Source organism: Colobus angolensis, unplaced genomic scaffold, assembly GCF_000951035.1.
Source record: "Colobus angolensis palliatus isolate OR3802 unplaced genomic scaffold, Cang.pa_1.0 Scaffold515, whole genome shotgun sequence".
Lineage (NCBI taxonomy): Eukaryota > Metazoa > Chordata > Mammalia > Primates > Cercopithecidae > Colobus > Colobus angolensis.
In genome coordinates this window covers 2,291,201-2,310,155 of record NW_012118655.1, presented here as the reverse complement: position 1 = coordinate 2,310,155, position 18,955 = coordinate 2,291,201, and the positions used below count along the sequence as shown (strand labels likewise).

Sequence of the window (18,955 nt, the reverse complement as noted above, 5' to 3'; positions counted from 1 at the left end):
ACAATTGGGACCTAACTAAAGAGGTTCTGCATAACAAAAGAAACTATAAACAGAGCAAACAGATAGCCTACAGAATGGGAGGAAATATTTGCAAACTAAGCATCCAAGAGGGGATTAATATCCAGAACTTGTAAGGAACTTAAACAAATCAAGAAAAAAACCCAAATAACTTCATTAAATAGACACTTCTCAAAAGAAGACATGCAAGCAGCCAATACACATACGAAAAACTGCTCAACGACAATAACCTCAGAGAAATGCAAATGAAAACCAATGAGATACCAGCTCACACCAGTCAGAATGCCTATTATTAAAAGGTAAAAAAAAAAAAAAAGATCTTGGTGAAGATGCATAGAAAAGGGAATGCTTATACACCGTTGGTTGGAATGTAAATTAGTTCAGTTGCTGTGGAAAACAGTATGGAGATTTCTCAAAGAACTAAAAACAGAACTACCATTCAACTCAGAAATCTCACCACTGGGTATCTACCCAAAGGAAAATAAATCATTTTACCATAAAGACACCTGAAGTCACATGTTTACTGCAGCACTATTCACAATAGCAAAGTCATAGAATCAACCTAAGTGTCCCTCAATGGTGCATCGGATCAAGAAAATGTGGTACGTACATACCATGGAATACTACAGAGCCATAAAAAAGAATGAAGTCATGTTCTTTGCAGCAACGTGGATGTGGCTGGAGGCCATTATCTTGAGTTAATGTAGAAACAGAAAATCGAATACCGTATGTGCTCACTTATGAGTGGGGGCTAAACAGTGAGTCCACATGGACTTAAAGATGAAAACAATAGATACTGGGGACTCCAAAATGTGGGAGAGAAGAAGGGGGAAAAGGACTGAAAAACTACCTACTGGGTAGTAAACTCACTATTTGGGTGACGGGTCCACTAGATGCCCAAACCCCAGCATTATACTATTGCATAATGTAACAAACCTGCATGTGTACCCCCTGAATCTAGGAAAAAAAGATACAAGCAGTCCAGAGCCTATGTCTTTCCCTTGGCCTACTTCTCACCTGTAGTTATAATCCTAGTTTCTTCCACATTATACCTCTAAGAACCAGTCAGTGGTTTCCTGCTTAGAGTGTGGTCCTCAGACTGGTAATCCCATCTGGTAAAATCAGTGTTACCTGGGAACTTGTTAGAAATGCAGAATCTGGCCGGGCGTGGTGGCTCACACCTGTAATCCCAGCACTTTGGGAGGCTGAGGCGGGTCACAAGGTCAGGAGCTTGAGACCAGCCTGGCCGCTATGGTGAAACCCCGTCTCTACTAAAAATACAAAAATTAGCCAGGCATGGTAGTGGTGGATGCCTGTAGTCCCAGCTACTCAGGAGGCTGAGGCAGGAAATCACTTGAACCTGGGAGGCAGAGGTTGCAGTGAGTTGAGATGGTGCCACTGCACTCCAGCCTGGGCGATAGAGTGAGACTTTGTCTCAAAAAAAAAAAGAAAGAAAAGAAAAAAGAAATGCAGAATCTTTGGACTGATACCAAATCCCTGTCCCTGTGCTCCTGTGACTCATCCCACAACCTTTCCAGAATGCACTGGAACCACCTGCCCTTTGCATCAACATTTATTCTTCAGTGGCTTGTCCAACCATCCTCTTTCCTTGCCTGCTAACTGTGGCATAACTTGGAGTCTGTGCTTCAAGACCATTGCGGATTAACTGTGTGACCTTAAGCCAACCACTTTCCTCCTCTGAACCTGTATTTTGTTATAGACAAACTTGTGATAATAACCACCACACCTTCCCTGCCTGCCTTAAAAGGGGGTTATGAAGTATGAGACGAAGAACGTGGAAGTAGAGCTCCTGTGATACTGTGAATGGCATGGTGAAACCAGTGGTTTTCAACCTGGGGTGCAAATTAGAATCAGCTTTCCAGACAACCAATGTCTGGGCCCCACTCCAGAGCCTCTAATTTAAGTAGATGTGTGTAGGTCCTGGGCATCAGCAGATTTTAAAATTTCTCTACTTGATTCTAAAGTGCAGCCTGGGTAGAGACCTCTGGGGAGCTGAGCTACTTAGTGCAGGAAGGGCCTGGCCCTCTCAGTGAGGGGTCCATTTTCATCTTGGACTTTGAGTAAGAGGCAACTCTTAATAACTTACAAATGGCTTAAAATGTGCCCACCATCACCAAGGTGTAGAGGCAGGGATTTTCCTGCAGCGGGGAGTCTGCTGCTCTCAGCTAAGGGCCTTCTTGGGGCTATTACATCACCTTCAGAAAAAGACTGGAATAACTGTCGAGAGAGAGAGAGAGAGAGAGAGAGAGAGAGAGAGAGAGAGACAGACCCCTTGAGCAGGAATGACCTGAGGATGTATATGGGGCTAGAACTACCCTCTTGGGCCTGCAAGATAAGGTTTTTACCAGTTTGTTAATTAGAAGACTCAGAGGCCTGGTATCAGTTCTTACTGAGTATTCCTTGTTGATCTCATGTGTCTGACATTAGACAGCACTCACTGTATGTGGTTCCTAGAGCAGACTGCAGGCTCAAATTCCTCTCAAAGACTTTCATTTCCCTTATATAGTCCTTGGTTAGAGAGGTCCCTTGATATCATTTTATGTAAATACCCATGTCAAGTAGACCCAGCTTGATCTTGGCAGTCAAGTTTCCGGTCCAAAAACACTCTTAGAATTCCATCTTAAGATCTGTTTCTATCTGGGTGGCCTATAGCAGAGGTCCTCAACCTTTTTGACACCGGAGACCGGTTTCGTGGAAGATAATTTTTCCACAGACCAGGGGTTGGGGATTGGGGGGTAGTTTCAGGATGATTCAAGCGCATTACATTTATTGTGCACTTTATTTCTATTATTATTACATTGTAATATATAATGGAATAATTATACAACTCACCATAATGTCAGATCAGTGGGAGCCTTGAGCTTATTTCCTGCAGCTAGACAGTCCCATCTGGGGGTGATGGGAGACAGCGACAGATCATCAGGCATTAGATTCTCATAAGGAGCACACAACCTAGATCCCTTGCATGCATACGCGGTTCACAATAGGGCTCGCACTCCTATGAGAATCTAGTGCCACCACTGATCTGACAGGAGGCAGAACTCAGGCAGTAATGCGAGGGATGGGGAGTGGCTGTAAATACAGATGACGTTTCGCTCACTTGCCTGCCGCTCACCTCCTGCTGGGCGGCAGTACCGGTCCTGGGGGTTGGGGACCCCTGGCCTACAGGATATGAAGTCGTTTGTTAATTGACTCTTTACTGAATGCCCGGAAGCTGAACTAGGCACTTGCACGTAGGCTTATCTCATTGTACACTGTCAACATCCCTTCATGTAGATATTATTATTCCACCCATTTTTCAGACGCAGAATTGAAGGCTTAGAGAGGTTAAGTCAGTCACCCCTGGGCATTAAGCCCACAGGCTGCAGACCTGGAGTCTACACTATGTTGTGTGTTCTTTCTACCATACATGGAGTGCAATGCCCATATAATATATTATGGTACTCCTTAAAGCTTTGGGGGCATATTGCAAAGATTTTCCAGATCTTCATTGCTCAACATGTAGTCTGTGGAACAGCAATGTGGGCGCTACCTGGGAGCTTATTAGAAATTCAGGGTCTCAGGGCCTGCCCCAGCTCTTCTGAATCAGAATTTATATTTTAACAAGATCTTATCCTAGAAATACTTTCGTGTTGGAGAAATTAGGGAGCTAGTGAATTTTAATGCATTTACAACCATTGTCCCTGCCAGACGATTAACAGTCGTGTGTGTGTGTGTATTCACACAAATATGGGAAATCTGATACAAATTCTAAATTATATTTATGGGAAATAATGCTTGCTGGTGCCAGTAACAATAAAATTTTTGATCCTTCTAGACACATCCTACTAGATATAGGTTATAAATGGCAGTGTTTGACTAATAAACTCTTTTATATGCAGACAGCAAATGAGACAAGTGAGTAGAGACAACACCAGGAGCACGCCACCAGCAATTATATCTTCTGGTTCCAGCCAGCACTTTCACAAGGGCCATTTTTTCCTGCCTCTCGGAAGGGACTGATAGACTTTCCAATTATGTAGTACCAGTGTTTGTCATTTTATTAATTAAAGTCCTGTATGCAAAGCAGGAACGGCACTGTGGCTAGGCCTAATGCTATAATTTCTCTCATGGCCCATTCCTCCTCCAGAGGTAATTAGTGCAATTTTATGTCTTGAATATGCCCCATGTTTGCTATGCATACCTCATGGCAGCTTCAGGACAATCGCTTCAACCCATAGAAAATACTGTAATCATATTTAGCCTGCAGTGTTCAAAAGAGACTCAATGACATCAAATAATATCTATTCTGCATGCAACATCCCCAAATGTAGGAAGTGCTCTGAGGGGGGAGGTGCTATCTTGCTTCAAATTTCTGAAGACCTGCATGAATTCCAATAGTAGAGACAAAACTAAGGCTAGATGCTGTAGTGTGTATTTCACTCCAAGAGAAGGAAATACATTTTTAACAGAGATGCTCAAAGATGAGCTTGCATGGTGGGGGTACTCCCTGGGTATTCCCCATCCAGTCTCTGTTGAATGACTGGGATTGGTGTCATCAGGAACATCTAAGCAACCTCTGCATGGGGGTTAAGGCTCTCCCTCAGTATAGGGTGCCAGAGGGTTGTAATTCTCAGTGTGAACTGGTAATTTTGACTTCCCTGGTTTCAATGTGGTATCTTCTTAACTTCAGCTGAGAATACTGACTCACTGCAAAATCTAGTGTTTTGGTTCACCATCTTCTAATTCACCTTGAAAAAAGAAACACCAACTCTCTAGCTATAAATAGCCTAATGACATATCAACCCAACACAGCAAGAAGCTGGCCAGATGCAGATTTTTGATAACACGCAAATAAAACATGTTTCTGGCAAATGCTTGCAATTAAGAAATGCTGGATTCCTGGTCTTGCGGGATACTTAAAAGATCAGGATCCTTCCTGAAAATACCACTTACTGTCTCCTTTCTGAAGGATCATGAGGAAGCCAGGGAACACCAGGTGACATCTATATGCCCTCTTTCTAAAAACATGAAGGCTACATATAAAAATAACCACCTTGGGATCCCTGCCTGGTGAGGTTATAAAATTACAAATTATTTTTTTTCTTTTCTTTTTTTTTCCTGTGGTCTTTTCTTTCAACTTTTTTTTACAATGAATATCTGACTTTTGATAACTAGAACAAAAATAATGAAATTAATTTAGGGTATGCAGTTTTTAAAAGCATGTTTATGAAGACTAATATCGACATGGGAAAATGTAATGTTAAATAAAGAAATAAGACAATAAGACACAGGATGTTTATATTTATATTATATAAACCCTTTCTCTATAGCAAAGCTCAAATCTAAATCTATCCGTCTGGAAGGAAATGTACCAATATCTTTGGGGGGTAAGATTTTGGGCAATTTCAATTTTCTTCTTCATACTCTCCTGCATTTTCCTAATGTTCTACAATGAACATAAAGTTCTTTTATAATCAGAGAAAACAATAAATGCTATATTAAACAGGTGGTAAGAGAGGATTCTGATGTTGGGAAATAGTAAAACCTAGTACTATGTTTTTACCCACTTCAGAGGGAATCAAGTTACTGTGCCTGTACTCTAGGCTTTGTGAGGGAGACCAAGGGAGGGTGGGAGCTTCTGCGGAATGAGGTGGGACAGTGCTGTGAACAGAACACAAGCTTCGGTATCAGAAAGAATGGTCTATTTTTTACATATCATGTAATATCTCAGAGCTTCAGCATCTTCTTCTGTAAAGCAGGGTCAACAGTACCCTGCTTAGATATTTATTATGGGGCTTTAATAAGATTATATGAGACCAGTGCCCAGCTTAGCGAAGACATTTGATAAATGTTAGTTCCTTCCTCCTGCATTGGAAAGCGCAGGCAGGGGACACTTTGTTAGAGATAAACCGTTCACAAAAAAACAATAGGACAGGGTGAAAATGCTGTGTTAAAATTTCTGTCTAGTTTTTGTTGTTGTTGTTGTTTTATAATCTTCTGGGTTCCCTAGAGAATTATCTTTCCAGGCTTATGGGAAGACAAAGACGGTATTTTCTTCAGTTACACTGCCATGGTGTGATCCTGGGCAAACGGCCTCCTCTGTGCCTCAGTTTCTCTGTGTGTGATGGAGATGACACTGAGGAGTAGCTTTGTAATCTGACTGCTGGGGAACAGAATGGTTCTAGGCAATGAAACTCCCACAGCCTTCATGGACACCACTGGAAAAAGTAGATGTGGGGCACAACAGGGACATCTGCAGGGGACCCAGAGCCCTCTGGGGAGTACTTTTCCCTGACAGCTGGAGAGAGTGTGTGCTCTTAATGGGGTGTTCCCCCAGTACGTGGGCGACATGAATGTGTTGCAGTGACCACTAGTGGGAGCCAGAGAGGTCTGTGATTAACATACAGCTTTTGAATGGGACCCAAGTCTGTGCTAAGTGCCAAGGAAGGCCCTGTTCACACCCCAGGGCCGAGACAGCGATTCTTCCTAGACCTCAGCTTCATCATGCAATGGGAGAGGTATTAGTTGTGAATGGCTCAAAGGTATTAAATTAATTATGTCTGACTGCAGTTACAATTGCTGTTGATTACTGTAGCCATTAGCAAGTGCTCTGGCCGAGTGGACCACTTAACAGGCAGTGGTGATAGAATGCTGGGCTGCAGTGGCTCCCTAGCTCTAGGTGCTGGGGTAAGAATGACTTTGGCTCAGAAAGCTCAGGAAGGTGTCATTTGTTGGATCCTCGAAGCTCACTGAGGAGACTTCTTGTTCGCTCTCATCCTGGATGAGGGTTATGCTTGCAACCGCAGGGGGTGGGGGTGGGGCTGCACAATTAATTAATTATCAACGAAGTGGGTTTACTGGGCACGTCCTGCTGGTGCTAATGTGGGCACTGTGTGAAATAATGCTCCCGAGCTGCCCACGTGTTGCTGATCGACTGAGAGGAGAAATCAGAACCCAAGCAGTGGCTGAATTTATGCAGCAGCAACTTCCTCATGCCTGAGTAACGTAAGATGAGGGATCATCATAATAATAATTGCTGCCATTCATCAAGCTTTGCAGAAAAGACACAGGCTTTTCACATTTTCCTCTGATCCTGGTAACAACCTCATGCAGCAACTAAAACAGGTTTTTTTTTTTTTTTTTCTCTCAAATTAAAGGAAGTTACTTGCTTGAGGTCATATGGCTCCTAAGTGGGGCAGAGCTGGGATCTAAACTCAGGCCATCTAAGTCAAATCCGGTATTTACAGGGGGCAGTTGGGCAGACCTGGTTTGAATCATGACTCTGCCTCTAGCAGCGTGACCTTGGGCAAGTCACTTAAACTCTTTAAGCTCCAGTTTCTGTATCAATAAATGGGGGTAACAATTTTTTTTTTTAATAATAAGATAATGTAGGTGAAATGCTTAGCACAGAGCCAGCCTTATACTAGGGAATCAACATTTGAAAACTACATCCTTAGTTGGCTTTAGTGATACTAAGGGTCCGTTTTTCCAGCTCTGGACTAAGTGAAGGCTTATTTCAACTAGGGTGCAAAGAGCTTGTTTGCGGGCCCTCATTAAGAATAATGGCTTGCTTTTTAGCGTAATACAGCCAAGTGATTTGTAAGTGACCTGAAGACCAGAAGTTTTCACACTGAATGTAAGTGTTCTTAATTTTTCTGTAGAATAAACACCCGAAAGAGATCCCACAATCCTGTGGGCTGTCTCCCCGCATGGCTGGCCACACAGCAGGTTTGAAATCAATACTTGCTGGTTCACCACCTGACTGTGGACCCTCAGTGCCCCTGCCTCGCTCATCCCTCCCGCTCAGGGTCCGTGTGTGCATCCAGCCAGTCAAGTGCCTTGTTGCCATGGCTCAGGGGCTCATCAGAAGAACAGGGAAGATTTTATCCACTCACAGGGTAGCCGTGGGAGGTGAAGAGGCTCTGTAAGCTTTGACACACAGGGGATTCTCATTACAGGTGTCTGGATGGTTGTCGTTAGAGACTGGAAGTGGAGCCCAAATCTCTTCCTCATACAGAAAGCCTTTGGAAAAAGCCCTTTGGAAAATGCCTCGAGAACCACTGCACCTTCCTTCTTTGTATTGGAGGCCTTTGCCCTCTAATACAAAGTTGCGTAAGCCTAGACCCCAGCTAAAGAGGTTTTCTGAGGTTACTGTCTCCATCACCGGCAGTGTTAGTGGCTGCCAGGGCTCAGCCCTCTTAAGGTTTCAGCACCAGGGTCAGGGTGACTCATGGGGTAGATGAGGGGCAACCATAGTTGAAGCTGACTTCAGGGCCCACCAAGGCAGAGCAGGTGCTCTTCAAAATGCACCATCTATGAGCCTAATTGCGGCCTAGGAAATGGAGTGAGATCATTAAAGTGGGGGGGCCTTGGCGCTTCCGAAAAAGGCAGCGAGGTTGAGAGCTCTTCCTCTGGGCTTCTTAGAGTGGGGGCACATATGCCGCTCGGCTCTTCCTGGGGGTACCCAAAGCCACAAGGCAAATAGGTGCATTAGCCACTCAGTAGTAAAACATGAGGCATGTTTTTGTGTCCAAACAAATAGGCATGTTAAGGAATTAAAATACAGAATTGACATTTATTTTTAAGTTAAAAAAGGGGTTTGTAAAAGAAAAGTCAGACTTGTGATGTTCTGCTCTGGGCCGTATCACCAGACTTCCTCCCTGCCTTGGGTGACCTTGTCGACGGCAGATGTCCCACTCCCAGGAGCTCCCCTGGGGAAAGCAGAGATACTCTTGCATCTGGAGGACAGGCACTGTGGGCCATGCTGGCCAGCTGAGTGTGGTCTAGGCTCCTTTCCTGAGCCTTCTCTCCCCATTTGTAAAAGGGTGACAATATCATCCCTGGGGGTTGGGGGCGATGTGGGGAAAGGCCCCTCTGTAAACATGTTGGGACTATATCAAGGTATGGGGTTATTGTTCCATGTAGGTAGGTGTCTGCTGAGGGGGCAGTGGAACAAAGGGACTTTTGGCAGATTGGAGGAGGGAGCTCCCATGCCCCTGCTGGCTGGGGAGAGGAGCTGGTGGAGATGGTGGACAGGGGCAGCAGGGGCCCCTTTGCTGCTGTTAAAGCATAAACTTCCCCTGACCCCAGCCACTGAACTGGGCAACACCCCTCTTCCCACTATTGCCACGCTACCCAGGGCAGGGCAGAGGCCAAACCCTCCAGATTCAGGCTCCTTGGAGAAGGCAGCCTCCAGCCTTGGTCTCAGAATCATCACTGAAGTCAGAGAGGAAGATAATAATAGTAATGGCTGCAACAGAGTAGCAGAAACCACATGTTCCATTTTTAAGCACCTAATTGTATCCAGATTCAGGCTGGGCATTTTTCGTATCTCCTCTCACTGGTTTCTCCTAACAGCCCTGCAGAGGATACTGAAGCTGAGAAGAGTGGGTCGCTGTGCTAAGATCTCCACGTTAGAAAGTGGAGGGCTTCCACCAAGGGCTAAAGGACTTCAAGCCCCGTCCTTCCCACTGCACTGCACTGCCTTGCAATGCTCCTTTTGCACTCAGCCCCACATGGCCAGCTGGATTCTTCTGGTCACAGGAGATGGCGTGGCTGTTGGGCTGTGGGGCAGGAGGGAGGCAGCTCTATCTGGAGCCACCACCCTGCTCCGACTTGCTGTAGGTGTCAGCATTACTCTGTGGGAGCCCGAAGCCCTCTGCTTTCTGCTGGGCCCGGCTTTATGTCCTCCTGGGCAGACAGTGGATAATTTAGAGGGATCATATGCTAGCTTGGGGTCCTGACCGTGGTCCCCAGTGCAGGAAGAGGAGTGTGCAGAGAACAGCATGTGTGAAAACAATCCCCAGCAAGACTAGCTGGATCTGCTCTTAATTTAGGGAAGCACTGACACCTAGAGCTGGACTTGCTTTCTCCCAGTTCAGGCACATTCTGTCACTGCAGAGATGTCACAGCATCAGATGAGATGGGGGCTGGACAGCCACAGGAACTCTGCCTGATGAGTATCTTGGTCTCCAAATGCCTGACCAAAGGTACTTGGGCTTAGTGAGGGAGGCAGAGATAACATTACCCTGGAATCCCCTCTAGCTTGGTACTGGTCCCCTACTATTTACAAAAAGGGTTTTGCAAACACCGCAAAGTACAGCATTGCTTGGCCAAGCATGGGCAGGGAGAGGCTGGTCCCAGGTGGGCTCTGATAGGGACTTGCTTGTTCTTTCACCAGTCAGCCCGGAGAGGGGAAGGGTGCAACATTCTTCTCCCTAGATGGTCATTCGTTCTATGCAGAAGGTAAACTGGCTCCAGAAAATAACAACTTTATTTGCCATCCAGCCCATGAGGCCTCCCGGAATGGCTTCTGCTTCCTGATTATTGCTAAAGTAAGTTGGATCACATGGGGCTGAGAACGGGGCCCACCCAATGAACAAACTCCATTTGAGTCCTGTAGGTGAGTGGCAGTGTCTCGGTGGTGGCTCAGGAGTTAGACCCAGTGACTACTCCCAGCCTGTGAAGAGACGAAGTGGAGAGCTCTTTGGTTACACAATGGGGTGGGATTCCCTACCTGCCTGCAGAGACGTGGTAGCGAGGCTCTGAGTTAGGTGAGAGAAATGCCAGTTCTGATGCTTTTGAGGCTCTCCTCAGCTCTCCCCAAGCTGAGAAGGTTCCATCTGTCCGCAGCAGGGCAGTGTGACAGGAAGAGCATGAAGCTCAGAATCGTAAGATCTGGTTTATTAGCTGTGGGTCTTGGGGTAAATTTCACGATCTGGATGGGCAGCCCCTGATGCGTAGGATCTGCTCTGGAAAACGAGCTGAATTCAATAGTTCTGCTCATCCTCCTTGGCTCCTGCCCCGTCGAGAGTTTGGTGGGGGCTGATAAAGGAAGGTCTCCTTCTGCTTTTGTTTTTCCTCGACCTCATGCCATCTGATACTAAGTTTTCTTACTCTTATCCTCCTTTTCTTGACTCTCCACAGAAGAATTTGCCACTGAGTTTAATAAACTTTAAACACACAGCAGTCAGAAAAGTTCCTCTCTTTTTCCCATCTTGAGAGTCCTATTTGCTTGCTGCCGAGGTCAGGGGCAAGCTTCAATAAGCCCAATCAACACCTGCCTCTCAGCTTCCCTGATTCTGTGTCACGCTGAGAGGCTGGAGGGAAGGATGAGCCTGTTTCCAGGGATGATCACGAGCACCCTGAAATGTCTTACAAAATCAACCAGATAGCAATTTACAGAAAAATTCCCTCCCTTTGAGAAGGGCTTCGGGGACGGATGGCCAAGGGCAACTCCAGGGTCCATGGCGTCTTCTCCCTCACATCCCTCTGGGCTACATTTGCTGGTTTTAATGACACAAAGGATGGGTCCCCTTTTCTCCAGGCCCATGTAGACGTGTAAGGGGCCTGCTGGTCACTTTCTGCCTAGATCACAGCGGCTCTCCACAGCTAATCCAACCTGATTCTTTTTATTGCTAGAGGTGACGTCAGGGGTGGAAAGGTTCAGCTGTGTCCCAAGATCCCAATGGGTGTGTGCACGCATGTGTGTACGTGTGTGTGTGTTTGCGTGTGTATATGTACGTGCGAGAGGAGGGGAGAGGCAACTGCAGCTCTGGCCAGGCAGGAAAACCATCTTTGAGGAACTGATCACCACAAACTGGGGGGATCCCATCTCACTTTTGGATCAAATTGCACTTTGGCAGCTCACACGAGAAAAACTGCTTTCATGCCTTGGAGGGGAAAGAAAATGAGGAAAGTCCACTTTTTCTCCCTGTAGGCCTTGTTCTGACCTGAGAACATGGTTTAAATTATTCCAGTCACAGGCAGGCTATTCAAATAAAATAGAATTTCAAACCACACGGGGCTTGTTGAGACATTCAGGCTGCTCGGGTGTGTGAAAGGCAGGGGGCTGGGGTGGTGTCAGCCGCCACTCCGCCGTGCTCTTTATTACCAGCGGCTGCAATGCCAGACACATCTGCGGGTGTCTCAAAGCCGAGGCGGATTCGAGCAGGTCTGACAGCAAGTGAGCACATGAAAGCCACTGCAAGCCTTCCCTCCCCGGTGGCAACTTTAATTATTTGAACTGGAGCTCAGAAAAATAAAAATAAAAATAAAATCAGAATATATTGTAAGTGGCTCCCCAGTTTCCTGCAGAGAAGAGCTTGTGGCAGAGAGGAGGAACACAAAAAGAAAACCAAAACCACAACGTTCTCTCTTGTTTGTGGCTGGGTGAGGCAGAGGTCTTTAAATATTCATGCCCCATGTATAACTGTGCAGAGAGATAGGAGGCAGCGGTAGACAGCAAGAGCAGGCTGCAGGAACCTGGAGGGAGGAGGTGGGAGTGGGGCAGGTTTCTGGAATGCCCTGGAAGTTGGACTGGCACAAAGGCACACTGTGGCTATGCCTCCATCGTGGGGGACCCTTGACCTGGTTTCATATGCTCTCCCACCCGCTTCTCTTCGCCCCTGCCTCCATCATTTCTTATCCCTTTTCTGACTCATCTTTCTAAAAGACAAGTGACATCACGCTTTCTGGGGCCACAGGCAGGTGAGGAACACTCTCTGCATGGGCTCAGAATGAATTTCAGTCACAACTGGCAAGCACACCTATGGCCAATAGCTCTGAAGTCTCAGCGTGCCTCCAAATCACTGAGGATGGGGTTTAAAAACGCAGAGCTCTGGGCCCCACACTTAGCGCTGTCATTCAGTAGGTCCAGGGTGGGGCATCTGTTACATATTCCAGGTGAATGTGATTGGTAAAACACAGAACTACTGGTTAACTCACTTCTAGATGTTGCAGGAAATTCTTGAAGATGACACCAGTTCTTCTCTGGGAATCCACTGATGAGGGTGGTGTTTCTTGAGATAGTCTACAATTACTTTAACTTCCCGGAGACCAGAACTGAGCTGGGTTTGGAGAAGGTCCTTCGTGGTATGCATCAACCCCAGAACTCACCTGTCGCCAGTCCCTGTAGGCCTGATGCTCATCAGAGACCTGTCCCCAGAACTCTGTCTAGTGTCCACCTTTCTGCACTTGGGCCCCATAGGCAACAGAGGCCCCCGTAGGGCTGGTGGGGTTTGAAAGCCCTGAGTGAACCTCACATAGTCTCCCAGAGAAATGCAATATCCATTTTTTTCTGCCACTGGGATTTAGCCTGCCTGGGAGGAGGAAATCAACTTCCTGCATTCTGCATTTAGGATTCACATAAAATAAATGGTAGGGCTTACAAATCTAGAAATGCATATTTCTATTTTGGTTATTTATTTTCCTGATAAAAACATTTCTCCCAACATTGGGAATTCAAAGACCCATCAGCATTAGACAAATGGTCTGAAAACCTGAATGTGAAATCATATGAATATATATAAATATAAATAATGTGAGTGTGGAATGGACTTATTTCCCTTCCCTTCATTATGCCTGCTGAGCCAAGTTCTGGAAAAGGGCAGGAAATAGCAGAAACAGCCCAGAGCAAATTAGACTGCAGGAAAAATAAAAGAGGCCAGTAAAACAAAACACCTGTTTAAGCTATTGATCAACTCAAAGGTTATTAGAGAAATGATGAAGTATTAGAATAATATCATTTGTACCCTGACATTTCTTTTTCTGAAATTTGGCTCATATTAAACCCAGTGAAGAGTAAACTTAAAGACCAAATGCTCTTAAGGATCCTCCTGTCCTCTCCGGTGGGCCAACCATCTGTCGTCATTTATATGTTCTCTTAAAAAGCCTTCCTTTCTAGGTACCTGCTCTCAGACACCTGAGAAATATCAGCAATGACTGTGTAATTCCACCATCTGCATGAGATAGCATGGTTTCTCAAATACAATTTAATGAATCTATTTATTTGTGCTCAGAATTCTTCCAAAAAGGATTTAAGGTGGTTCAGAGATACATAAAATCTAGTAGGATAGCATAGCCTAGAAGAGGGTGAGAAGGAAGTGGTGAACGTCGAGTTATAAAATCAAACCAGGAGTAAGCTGCTACAAATTGCATATCACGAAGTCCCATTTGCTTGCCAAGTGGAGCCTTGGTTTTAATTTAACCACTCCTCGTATTAAAAAATCATTTCTACATCTTTTCCATTCTTGTTTGTTTTCTGTCTGTGAGTTTTTATTTTATGAGAAACTCAAGGGGCTTGAATCTGCCTGCATCCCTCAGCAGGGGCAACCCTGTTGTCTGTCCCTCTGCTGGTCACAGAACCACCTCCCTGGGATTTCTATGAGCCACAGAAGGAGAAGTGAATCTGGTCAGTTTCACAATGTCCACAACCTGACAAGAAACAAATTGCTCAGAGGGTGCATAGCTATTCCTGAAACTGAGCCAGACAGGAATTTCTCCTGTGAGTGTCCAGAATGAGATGACTGGCCAAATCTAAACTACATGTAGGTTTTCTACTACGTGCAAGATGTTGATGCAGGTGCAGTGAGGGAGTACAACAAAGCACAAGACATGGCCTGCTCTCTCGGAGCTTAGAGTCTGATTTCTGGCTCAAGTTCTCTTCCTCTTCCCCCAGCGTCCTTCTGAATGTTTACACCGGGTGCCAGGCACCCTGTGGGCTAAAGACTGCAGTGCTTACTTTGTGCCCGATGCTCTTCCAAGCCCTTTGGACATTATCTATTTAATCTTCCCTCTTCGGGGTAGGCATTATGTGTGTTCACTTTCCCAGTGAGGAAACTAAAGCCCCGAGAGGTTAATTAACTGCCCAAACAAACTGTACAATCAGTCAGTGGTGGAACCTGACTTGGACTCAGAAAGTTGATTTTAGAGTCCATGAGCTTAATCACTGTGCCATGTTGGGGTCTTAAGTACATTTCTTGGCCCCTAAAGAATATGCTGAGGTACATGGCACCAGTCCCTCCACCCACAAACCAATGAGAAAACAGCGTCAGGAACCATTTCAGAGAGTGGCTTTGGAGGTACCTCACTGAATGCCATTGATGTCTTAGTGAAATTTATGTAAATCAAATTTTGAGGATGTATAGTATTTACAATGTATTATAAGAGCTCAATATTTTTAAAAAGGATTCTGTGGAAAGTCTTGTAATCCTTGTCACTCTCTCTTGTTATGCCGCAGAAAACCTCTTCTGGGATTGATTAAATCATGGTTCTACTGCAAATAGTTCAGTGCAGCTGGGGATGGCTGTTTAAGGCATGATTCTCTGTAGACAGGGCTTTACCATGTTGATAGACATGTTCTGCCTCGAAGATGGCAGAGATGGCCCTATTCTTCTCTCCCCAGGAGAACGACCAGCCCAGCCAGCTAGGCTACTTTCTTAATCTGGGTTCTGGAAGTGACAAGAGGTGTGGGGAGAAATTAGAGAACTAGAGAAACACTGAGACTTGCCTCACATGGAGAGCTCTTGATCGGTGCGGGAAACGTAGCACTGGTCACTGTAGCACTTTCCGAAGTGGGGACATCAGTGGTACTGAGCAATAGAGCATGGTCTAGGAGAGAGGAAAAGAATCACAAGCACACCATTATCAGGAACTGGGGGATCAGGGGTGCATGGTTATTGGACTGTGCACAGTTCTTATCTAGCCTAGGGATATCTTTGAGGAAACAGGTTTTTGGCCTACAATGGAGACGAAAGCCCACCTGTCAACAATTTCATTCTAAACTGCCCATGAGGTCCCAGCACCATCATCTGGGCTACCACATCCCTGATCTTCCAAGGTCACCAGCTTCAGCCCATGGCCCAGGAATAGCCTGAAGCACACTAGCCTCCCCAGCTCCACCCTCCCCATTTTCAGTCATGTGTGCCCTTCCAGTGGTTTCTACGACCTTCACTCTCTTCTCCCCTGTCTAGAACCCAGGTCATCCTGTGCCCCTGCCCATGAAGACTCACTTCTTGTATTTTCTAAGCATGGCTCTGCCTGAAAATCTGGGAGAACAGGGGCTCCCAACCCCACGTGGTGGTGGGAAGAAGCATCTGCAAACTTCCGGGGTCTGCAGAGCATTTTGTAGGTGGTCAGTGCTGTGGCATGAATGCCTTTGTGAGGTCACAACACTTTAGGGGGCCTCAGAACCCCAAGCATTACTTTAGTCTTTCCTTTCTACCTTTCTGCCTTTCTCAGTAAAGGCTGTTATTAAGTAACATATTCAGGTGGGTCAAGGGCAGAGTAACCAAGAGATCTCAGCAAGCATGAGGGAGATTCAAGGAGCTGGCATTGTGTGACTGGGAACAGAAAAGCCCTCATGCAGGCAGGTGGGTCACAACTGTTGCCTTCAGATTTCTGAAGGGCTGCCTTGGTGGGAGAGGGAGTAGTTCAGTTCTGTGAGGCTCCAGGGGGCAAACGTCATAATAAATGAGTAGAAGTCATGGAGAGGTGGAGCTTGCCTCTAGGTAAGGAAAGCTAATCTGTGATTGAGAACAATAGCATGGGCTGCTCTTGGAGGCAGTGGGAGCCCTGTCACTGGAGGTATTCCACAGGGCTGGATGTTTATTTGCTATGGGTGCTATAGTGGAAATTATCAAACTGGGAACAGAGACATTAAGGGCACATCCAGCTTGGAACTCCATTTCTCTCCTCTGCGTCTTTTACAGACAGAATGCTAAGAATAACACTGCTCCACGGTCGCTCATTTGTTGAGCCAACTCTTACTTTGTTCAACAAATAAGCATTGGAGGGTCTCTAGTTCCACAGAAAGAAGGCAAATGAAGAGGACAGAAGGAGAGAGACCTTCCCACCCCATCAGCCCCTATGCTGCAGAGAGTTGGGGCCCAGGCCCCACCACTAGGGACAGCCCCCAAAGCTGGCTAGCCTGGCCTCTCCAGCAGCCTAACGTTGGGAGCTATGCTGGCCTCACAGACCCTCTGTGATTCCACACCTTGCCCAGCCTGGTGTCTCTGAGTCTAGAGTCAGCTTACCCAGGAGCAGCTGGCTATCTCTTGGCTGTGTGGAGGCCCTTTGCTCTCTGCCAGACATGCAGGGTTTGTGGGAAGGATGGGCCCCGGAGAGAGGAGGACAGGCATTACTAGCTTAAATCAGGGGTGAGGTGGGGGGATGGTTGTAGAGGCTGTGCTGCAGGGAATGGACCATGGACCAGGTGTAGGGTGAGGTTCCCTGGGCACAACCCCGGGGCAAATGACACAAGGCCTCGCTGTGCCTCAGTCTCCCCAGTCATAAAGAGGGCTATGGCTTTCCCTACCTCTCAATGAATTATGTGGCTGACACACAGGAGGCCCTCAACACACACTTGTTGATGGAAAGGATTATTATCATTGTTGCTATTATCTTTTTGTTTGTCCCTCCTCATGGTTCTCATTTTAAGTAACCAGAGGTGACATCTATCTTGGCCAGATTTAATCATTCGAAAGCCCAAGGTATGAAGAGGGAATTGTGTGTGAGCGCTCTACGCAAACTTTGGTCAGACACCCGAGCTTGCCCTGCAGGTGGGGTGAAGCCCAGTCCTGAGTCTCCCATCTGTCTATGTGGGCATGAAGATGGGTGCCAGGGAGAAGGCAGGAGAGAGGTAGTACCTTGGTGGTCCTGGAACCGGGCATCCTTCAGAGTGCTGACCTGCCACTGAGGAGTGTGAGGTGAGAGTGTGCCTTGGGTCCAGCCACAGAAGCCATCTTCGAAGTTGCAGTAAAAACCCACAGGGAGTTTCCCTATGGAGAGAGCAGAGAGGCACAGTCATTTCCAGGACCGCTAAAGGCAAAATATGCCAACACCAGGTCGAATTAGCCAGGCATGACCAAATTATCTTCATTAGCAATACAGCTCCCCAGCCAGAACGCTGGATGACTAATGACACTGAGAAACCCCCAAGCCCTAACTGATGCCTGTGCTGTTTTACAGTTTTCTTATCTTCAGAAAGCAAAATAGGAAAAATAACTCCTCAGCATGGGTATCGTTAGTCCAGTTGCATATCTGACAAAGCAGAGGCTCAGAAATGTGAAGCAACCTGACCAAGGTCACACAGCTAGCTAGCAGGTAACCCAGCTAGGACTTGAACCCAGGTCTTCTGCTTCTAAATTCTGCACTCTTTATACTGATCCACCATGAGTGTGACCCCAGGAGAAGCCACTGTATAGCTCACTACATTTCTAATGGTTGACACAATGTCCAGAGTGTGGTGGTGGTTGTGGTAGTGCTGGCTGGGGGTTTGTGTGGGTCCATCAAATTACCTGTCTGCAGAGACACATATTGCTCAAAACTTTCCATTTGCTTTCCTTATCTCCCAACCCCCTTGCAGTTAAGTGAAGACATCTCAAGTGCTCTGGCCAATGAAACGTGAGTGGAAGTGATGTGTCTTCTCTGAATTAAGGCTGTGAAAAGCCCTCGTGTAAATCTCTGGTCTCTCTGTTCCTTTGCTGAAACAACCAATGAGAGTTCTTGTTCCTAAAGGTGACACTATATTGATGGAAGAGCCTCTGCCAGCCTGGGTCCCTGAGTGATCCTGTGGAGCACAGGCCCCTCCCACTCCCACCCTTAATGGATGGGTACTGTAAATGTTATCCCAAGCCACTGAAATATGGGGTTTATTACTGCAGCATAATCTAGCCTATCCTGCCTGATCAAACAATCCCCGTCATTGGGGCCTCTTAATATCATCTGTGGGCTCAGCACAAAGGGCACGTCATCTTTTTGTCTACATCAGACTGATCTCAGGTCCCACTGAAGAGGCCACAGTCAGCTTTCTAGACTGTGTATTTCCCAACTGCCCACAGAAGGAAGAGGAAAGGATAAGAGGGTGAGAGAGCAAGCTCACTTTCTCCAGCTGACTCTGAGCATGGCTCCAGGAAAGGCACTCAGCCCTGAGGAGCTAGTGGGCTATTCCAGGCGATTCTGATGGCCCCCAACACCTCCCAGCCTAGCTGCGGAGAAGCCTGTGTCTCCACGTGAGAGGAAAGAAGCTCTCTAGCTGAGACCCACAGCACTGCATGTCCTTCCTCTGTCTCAGCCTTCTTGGCAGCAGCAGGCTGACAAAGAAGGCCCTAACGCTTCCTGGCTGTGACAGCACCTTAGTGAATAATTACTCATT

The 18,955-nt window shown here is 46.5% G+C and overlaps 1 protein-coding gene across 1 annotated transcript in view; it reads right to left on the bottom strand.

Moving 5' to 3' along the window:
• ALK (anaplastic lymphoma receptor tyrosine kinase) overlaps window positions 1-18,955 on the bottom strand; it is a gene marked incomplete at its 3' end in the record, with an annotated part of 732,271 nt that overhangs the window by 109,501 nt on the left and 603,815 nt on the right. The window contains exons 7-8 of the mRNA XM_011960583.1: window positions 17,448-17,579; window positions 15,311-15,411 (exon numbers count right to left, since the gene is read on the bottom strand). Of these exons, the coding sequence (XP_011815973.1) occupies window positions 15,311-15,411; window positions 17,448-17,579 (233 nt within the window). The remainder of the gene's footprint in view (window positions 1-15,310; window positions 15,412-17,447; window positions 17,580-18,955) is intronic.